General features: G+C 40.5%; 1 protein-coding gene across 1 annotated transcript in view; it reads right to left on the reverse strand.

Annotated features, from left to right (window-relative positions):
• Nucleotides 1–4172: 4172 nt before the first annotated feature.
• The window catches only part of SLC24A2 (solute carrier family 24 (sodium/potassium/calcium exchanger), member 2), a 104291-nt gene continuing 99859 nt past the window's right edge, over nt 4173–8604 (reverse strand). Inside the window, exons 8-10 of the mRNA XM_009891506.1 lie at nt 7160–7249; nt 6546–6712; nt 4173–4475 (exon numbers count right to left, since the gene is read on the reverse strand). Of these exons, the coding sequence (XP_009889808.1) occupies nt 4226–4475; nt 6546–6712; nt 7160–7249 (507 nt within the window). The 3' untranslated portion in view covers nt 4173–4225. The remainder of the gene's footprint in view (nt 4476–6545; nt 6713–7159; nt 7250–8604) is intronic.

Raw genomic sequence — 8604 nt, forward strand, 5'->3', positions numbered from 1 at the left:
CATCAATTGAATAAATAAGCAGAGGCATACAGGCACAGAGAGCCTGTCTGCACTACTAGAAAGCACTAGCTTTCAGTAAAACAGTTAATTTAAAATACACAGAGCTTTGCTGAAAGATTTTTCCAGGTCTACATGTAGTTCTTGAGGAGATCATCCTCATATCACACTCTTTATCACACTTTTATAGCATTTACCATACATATTTGACGATGGTGGCTTCTGCAGAGGGAAGCCAGCTTTTTGGGTTTTGGTTTTGTTTGGTTTTGGTTTTTGTTTTTTTTTTTAGTGGAAAACAGCAAATACTTGTAGGACTCTAAGGGTATTTTATAGTGATGCAGCCCATTCTCTTCTTTAATTCCAACGAAGTTAGTGCAGAAAATCTTTAAAACAGGTTACAATCTGACCCATGATACTACTGAAATGCTACTGGAAATCTCTTCCAAAAATCATGTCCAACGTTGGTTCTGTTCAGGTGTGACACACCACAGAGAGTTGACTATTTAACCTGAAGTTGCATTCTTATCTTACTTACTGTGTTGCCTACCTGGTGTTGACCTGAGAACACTAAGCTAGAGCAGGATCTTGATCATAACACTGATTTCTGTATTAATTATTCATTTATGCTTCGTAAAGATTATGCAGACAGCAGCATCAATTGAATAAATGAGCACAGGCATACAGGCTGGTGGCAGAGGCTTCAATGCAGACCAACTCGCTGTAGAATTTGGGCAGTTTGTAGGACTAGATCCCTAGTGAATTCACTCAGAACTTTGACTTAAGAAAACAGAAATTTAATTTTGACTTCTGGATGTACAATGTTGAGAAGTGTTCATGGATCCCACACGGAAACAGTTATGAACAATGAGAAACACTTTGTGCTGGGAAATCTGCTGTCATTGCAGAATAGGAGTGTCCTAACAAGCAGTGTGCATTTTTGCCAGCATTGAGCCTGGACAGCTTATGGACGTCTAGTCACTGGGTTGCAGCAGCTCTCGGCTGTTCTCTCAGCACTCCAGTTTAATATTTTCAAACTCCTCCTGCATGGTAGAAGGGGCCATGCTTCTCCCTCCTTCCAATCCTGTCTTTTCCCTACCAGCACAGCTGCTGCGTTACAATCAAAGGGCACATCAGCGTGTGAGGATCCTGAAACAATTTACCCCAGCACTTATGTAGAAAGCTGCCTTGGTAAGTGTAACCAGCTTTCACAACCAGCCTCCACAGAAAGCACCACACAAGTGAGATCTCTCCTATTACCTCTGGAGCTGAGCTGCCCACTGACCACAGAGTTATTCAGCCACTTGGATAATGATCTGCCCGGCAGATGCAAGGCAATGGGAGATGTGAGGTGTCTCATTCCTGAGGGGAAAAAAGTTACTCTGAATCCCTTCCAAGACAAATATGTCCATAGAGGCAATCAGTCACAGGAAAGAAATGAGTCAGATACATTTTAAGACCATATACAAATGCCATTACAGGATACCAGCCCTTAGCCCTACACATAAAATTATTCCTTCAAGCTGTTGATGCCAGATTTTGGACTGAAATGTTCAGAGTGTGTTGGACTTTTGGTTGGTTACTCGTTTCTCCCTGCCTGGCCTCGGTGGGGAAGTAGTCTCTGCTGCTGCTGCCCTCACTTTGCGGAGTGCACCTGAGTGGTCTTACAGCTCTCAAGGTCAGGCAGGGCTTTATTCTTCCTTTCCAGTGTGAGAGTTATACCGTGCTTCTCACAAAGTCATTAACAATAAAAAAAAAAAAAAAAAGAAAAAAAAAAAGGAAAAAACCCAGGGAGTAATGTACTGAACAGAGATCAGACTGCTGCCCTTCCTTGGTTCCTTGCTTTGAAATGCTAGACCAGTGCATCTTGGCATCTTTGTATATTGTAAGCACCCACGTACACAGACCTACCGTGATCACACTGAAAGGATCGCCTGTTTTGAGCACTGTCATCAGAAATAAAAGCATTTGGTGACTGCTCTGGGACAGATTGTACTGTGGAGTCAGCTCTGTATTTTAGGGCATCCGTTTCATTTGAGCTCAGAATTTGGGTTACAGATTTGCTTTTACAAGATTGCTGTCCTTGTCAGTAGAGGGCACTGTAGGTACGTATTTACATGTCTTTCCATTGTGTACACCGGTAGAAACAAAGGTGGGCAGCTCTATCGTTAACACAGGTAAGGGTTCAGGAGCAATGAAGGATCTTAAACACACGGACAAATTTTTGCTCACAATGAGAGAAGCTCACACTAAAAAGCACTAAGAAGCAAGAGATGTTGCAAATGTATGGTTAAGATCAAATACTGATTCTCAACGTAGCTAGGACTTAATATTGTAGAAGACATCAGTAGCAGACATTGTAATTCCTAGTTTTCTTGATTTTGTTCATTAGTATCTCACTTTTTTCTTCATGATATCACATAATATTAACATTTTAGTAATTTATAATATGTATTTTTTACTGTTTTCTCTACCATTGTTTTCTGTCAAGTCCTTACTCTCTAACCAGATACTGTTATATACAAACACATATAACAGGAAAACAGTAAAGGACAAAGGGATGAGTGAGAAACAAACAGCATGGAACACAGAAAAACAGACAAGACAAAATGTGCTGAGCCTTCTGTTACACAGCTGTGAGCATGGCATTGCCATTGTGAGCACAATACAAATACAAAACAATGCTGAAACAGGTCACAGAAATGCGCTGAAATTCCATGACTCTAACTGCACAAAAGACTTGAACAAACAAACAGCGATTATCTGAAATACTTTCTTAACACCCATTTCAGTCCTCCCATTTCTTTTTTTTTTTTTTTAATCATCCAAACTACAGGAAAGACGAACACTTCGTTGCTTTCTCCCTCCTTGTTTTTTTTGTTCGAGGTTTGGTCCTTCTTCTCTCAGGATTTCAGTACATGAATATTGCATTTTCACTCCTTCCTGGGCTTCTTTAGACATTCACACTTCCAGCAATATTGAGAAAATTTTCATGTAGGTTTTCTGCAGCTCCACTATATTTAAATTGTTAGTTTCTCCTACCTAGTTTCAAGATTTATAAGAGCAAATATGAACTACCCCAGCTTTGTACAGCAGCTGGGGATGTCTTCTAGCAATGGCTATATGTAGCTGTGAAGGTCCTTACACTCCAAGTAATAATGAACGACAGCCTATAAAATATACATCCACTTCAGCAATTAGGCTGCCACTTTACAACTACTTCTATTTTCTGTCTGAAATACTATGCATAAGCAAATTAGCCTTTTTCTTCTGGCATGAAAAGGCAAACTCATAATGGTAACAACATCTGAAAGCCATTGGTACTGTTGTTGGTATTGCTGCATTTGAAAAAATGGTGTGTTCACATAGTAGTTGTATGATCTCTCTGCATGCTGTGTTGCTATTAGAGAAAAAAAGAATATCCCCATTCTGGTCTTTGCATGTGAATGCAATGAAAATCTGCACCAGTTACAAAACGGCCCGGCAGTGCGGCCCCTTCACTGCCAGAGCCAGAGTTTCTATAATCTGAAGAGTTTTGCAAGATGTAATAAACCACCATTAACATCCTGCTAATTGTCTTTACAGACCTGTGATGCAGAAGATCAAAACACTGATGAACTCCCTGGCTTGGCTGAAATCACATCACACAAATCCACTTATATGAAGAGATGTGCAGGCTCTTCCCTGTCTTTCACTCGTGCTCGGTGTATGCTTTCCACTTGGGAGTTTCAGCAGATTATCAGAAAAATCCCATATCAGGGTGTGTGGGGGGTGGTGCCTCCACAAAGTTAGCATTAGCATTCCCTTTAGAAGATGAGAGGTGCAAGAACTGAGCACGCTGTGTGTCTGTGTATACTACTACAGAGAACGAGAAGTCTGCGGGTATGTACCATAGTCATGGGAGAAGCAGTAGCTTTCACAGTTTCCATGCGTGCGCATCTCCAGTACTGAGCGGCGACAAAGAAAACCTCAGCGCAGCTGGACTCAGCCCTTCACGTGCAACTGCACTGTCCAGCAGCGGTCATTCTTCAGCTCTGAGATCCACCCTTTGTATCCTTTTCTTTCTTTCTCTCTTTTAAAATTGAGGGAGAGGAAATTTACAAATCCAAGGGTTATTCTCATAGAAGCTTTCCATTGTGGTTTTTCGCTGTTTCATTTTGGTATTTTTCTTTTTAAATACATATATGTGTTTTGTTGTTGTTTTTTTTTTCTCAAGAAACAGTGCTTTCCACTAGACGGAGACAGGACACTGGATCACTTTGTCCTCCAGCAGGACGCTGACAATCAGGAATACAAAATAAAGCCCAAACATGAGAAAGCCCAGGATTTTATTCATCCTCCACTTGCAGAAAGCAATGGAGAGGATGACAAAGAGCAGCATGATGAAGAGGAGGACAATCGCACAGAACAGACCATTGCTGCTGACTGTCACGGGGGCAAAGCTGTTAATCACAGCATACAGGAGCCACGGAAGAGGAAGGCTGTTAAGAAACAGAAAAATGAATTGGAAACATTGCAGAGCTGCAGAAAAGGGTACTAGAAAGTTTCTGAAAGCACTTCAAAATAGAACCAGAGGCTTCCTGCATTAAGTGAAACAGGAAAACTTTCAACTCTTTTAATATGTACATAAATCTAACTTGTCAGCTAGCTCGTGGTTCTTGGGCAGAACACATGGCTCCCCACTCTTCCACTACTTGCACTGGTGAATTATATTCCGCTTGGCTGACACATGACCCGGCACCCTGTCTGTGAGCAGGACAATCCCTTTCATTTGTTCCTGGATTTTAGACCATCTGCGGAAGAATTTACTTCCATTCTTTTTCCAAGAGCCTGCATGACAAGAGGGTGGGTTGCAAAAAGACATGTCCTTGCTGTGAAGAACCAGCACCCTGCAAGGCACGGCCCCTAAAATTTGGCCCATCCCCATTTACTGTGTAAACCTGTGTTAAAATGTGAACTTCAACTGAACTCCAGATGAATTTCTATTTCTGTATTTGCTGTCATTGCATTTCTCATCTCTGATGCCGCAGAATGAGGCAATATCCCTCTGGAAGATGTCAAGCTGGAATAAATATTTAAGCCACTGATTGGAGCTTAGCAGGCTTAGAAAGCATGAAGAGAGCTGTCAGAAGCTCACGACATTCAAACTCTGAATAAGCAGCTCAAGAGAGAATAATTTATTACAGCCTCAGTACGAACTACACCAGCCTACAGCTCAACTGTGCCATTTCTGCTGTCAGTATACCAGGTCCAGCAGACTCGTACAGGACAAGAACATTTCCATTGGCAGGAAGACTAAAAATTTTAAGAAAAGTAAGAAAGCACTGCAAAAGAGAAAAGTCTTGTAATGCACCCTACGTACTCTAAGTTGAAGCACATGGTAGTGAATGTTTGATTTATTTTGCAGGTCTGCTGCTTATAGATGTTATTTCAAACACTTCACGCTTCTGGATTAATAGAAAAAAGTGGCCCCGTTTTTCTGCTGTGTCCAAAGGTACTGCCATTAGCTAACAGACAGAGTGAAAAATCCATTTACTTTCCACTCTAACTTCAGGATCCCTTTTTGTAGTGGTGAAATTGCTTGTATATTTTCACCAGCAAAAAAACATCATTTGTTCTACAGCTAGGCTGTTTGGGACTACGACTTTGACTAGACCTGTTCCTCTGCATGTGCGATAGCAAGAAACAACCAAAGATGGAGAAACTGAGAGTATGGACATGATTCTCAGTGCCTCTGTCCTGTGCTGAAAATGGGAACGTAGGAATAAAGACAGAGTTTGTCTGTATATTTCCTGCACATTTTTGAAACAATGAGGCGTAAATTATAACACTTCTGGACCTGATCTAGCTTGGTCTCAAAAGGTCAAAAAGGAATTTGAATTCCAACCGCAGGCCACACATCATTATCCCAGAGCTGCCGTGAAGCAGTAAAGTGTAAATAGCACATTTCTGCACTATCTTATGTTGCTTCACGTTGTCAGAGCTATAAAAAGGGACCTTTGTGTTAATAGAGAATTGGCTTGTAATTTGGGACTTGCCAGGTATATAAAAAAAATCACATGTCAACAACAGCCAAACGAGCTGCACAAGACACTGACATTCTGTTTTCAATACAGCAAACATGTTGAACACTGCAGAGGCAATGAATTGTTTTCAATCATCATATTTATAAAGAAAGCTCTAGTATAAGCACAATGAGTGGTAACATAAGCAAACAACAGCAACCTGACAAAACCATAAAAAGCTTCAGAAATTCCTTCTTGGAACAATGCTCTTGCATACTTTTTAAAGTGCAATTCATTTGCCTAGGCAGCTCTGCAATGTATCAAAGAAAGAATTAGGCAAAAAATTTGTAAAAATTCTGTCATGCAAACGTCTATAAACTTCTGAGCACTTGAAATAGTAACACCCATTACCTAGTTGCATCACTCTCCTTTTAAAGTATCAATGGCAGATAAATGTTGTAGGCAACACCTTGGCAAAACCACGGCAACATGCTAAGAACAAAAGACTTGTTAAAATAGACATGATTTTCTTGCTGTAGGACTTACCCCACTGTGATGTCAAATATGTTGCTTCCAACAGAACTGGATACAGCCATGTCCCCCAGACCTTTGCGTGCTACAATAACACTGGTAATAAGGTCAGGAATGGACGTGCCAGCTGCTAGAATAGTCAATCCCATGATTTCTTCACTAATACCGATGGTCTCTCCAACCTAAAAGGGTTTAAGCAAAAACAGCAAAAAAACACCCTGCGGTGAAGAAATGCTTTCTGCTGTAAATCTGTTTAACCAGGAATACTACCCCAGAGCTTGCTGACTAGCTTAGAGTATACAGACAAGATTGGAGAATTACTTGTTTTCACAGATTTCCACATGTTTCAGGAGAAAGATAAGATTGTCAAATAGAACCAGTAGGTATTGACAAGAGGTTGCTGATGGCTCTGATGTTACCAGAATGATCGAGACCTGTGGTCAGGACAACCACAGCTCTCTGAACTACTTTCCGTTTGCTGAGTAGTGATTTACTTCCTCCGTGGTTGCAGCTCCTAAAATAAAGCACTACTCAGCATGAGATGGATGATGGACTCCGATTCTAAATGATCTCTCACAGTGCGAAACACAATGCAGGGCATGTATTTTGTACCAGTATCACCTCCTTACCTGATGTGCCCACCAGACCATTAAGTAAGAAAAAAATGCAATCCAGCTGATAGAGCCAAAAAATGTGATAGGAAAAAATTTTCTTGACCTCTGAAACAGAAACAAAGAGAAACAGTGAACAACTACGTTGAAGGCTGACATGCTGTACTCTTATCTGCCTCTCAAAATGAGAACGGCCTCTCATTTTTTCTGATTGCCTGTTCTGACCAAATGTTCTGGCCATCATCAGATGATCAAAATAAATGTCAAGAATGGTAAGAAACTGACTCCCTATGCTGGTATATACTTATCTATGCCTCATTCTTCCAACCACTTCAGTTCTAAAATAACACCTCCTAACAACTTGTATGATGAATGACAAGTTTTGGGTTGTAATTTGTATCATATTCTGTTATGCTGCAGTTTGCATATATGTTCAGCTGAATGGCAGTTTGACTTCTAAATTTATTAATAATGTCATGCTTATTCAGAAAGAATGTTTTCAAACTGCAAAACGAGGTATCCATACCTTTAATTTGTACATCAACAACTCTGTGCAACACCTTTCACAGTCAGTATAACAAAAGCTGCCATATGGACAGAGCTAAAAAAATACACATCTAAAATTTATTAGGGCATTTACTTTTCTTGGGAAAAGAACTCACTTTCTCAATTAGAACAGAAGATACTTTAAGCATATATTTGCCACGATTTCTTTTTTTTTTGTAGAGGAGTTTCTTATAAAAACATGTAAAACCCACTTTGAGGCCCTTCAATGAATTAAAAAAATCTGTATAACACCAAAGTAACTTCATTTTCATTTTTAGCGCCCCTCTTACTAATGTCTAACTTTGAATAGATAATGTTCTTGCAGCAAATGAATGGGTTATATTAAGATGAATGATTTATTTTGCTTTCTATTCTTTCCAGTCTTTTGCATCTTGCATATTTGCCGTTGGCTAGCTAGATCTGTGTAAAAAAAGAGTTCAAGTTAACCACTAAAGGAAGGAAACACGACTGCAGTACTGTACCAGGCAATCACTGTCTAAATCAAATTAGTGTTTAAAACGAAATTTGTACTGTGAATGAATGCTACCAGTCTTGAATGAAACAATTATGGGCATTGGCCTTCTGAACACAGATCCTCACCCCAGAGGACTTCTGACGTGCCACTAGCAGAGCCCTACAAATTTTCATGAATATCCAGTAGGACTGCTTGTGGAAGTAACTTACATCACTTTGAATACTTGTTCCAGCTGCTGCTCGAGCCTGCACCACCATTTCCTGTTAAGTCCTCGCTAAAAACACTTCCACTTTTTCTCTGCAAGGGCCTCTAGAACTTTTGGGCAGCACAGCTTGCCTGTACCCTTCTCCACTGCAGGACTTGCCCCTGCTGCACCAGGAGACCCATTAGCCTGTGGGTCATTCTTAGACATTGTGGGAGCAGACGAGACTGCAGGGCTTTT

Source organism: Charadrius vociferus, unplaced genomic scaffold, assembly GCF_000708025.1.
Source record: "Charadrius vociferus isolate BGI_N301 unplaced genomic scaffold, ASM70802v2 scaffold198, whole genome shotgun sequence".
Taxonomy (NCBI): Eukaryota; Metazoa; Chordata; class Aves; order Charadriiformes; family Charadriidae; genus Charadrius; species Charadrius vociferus.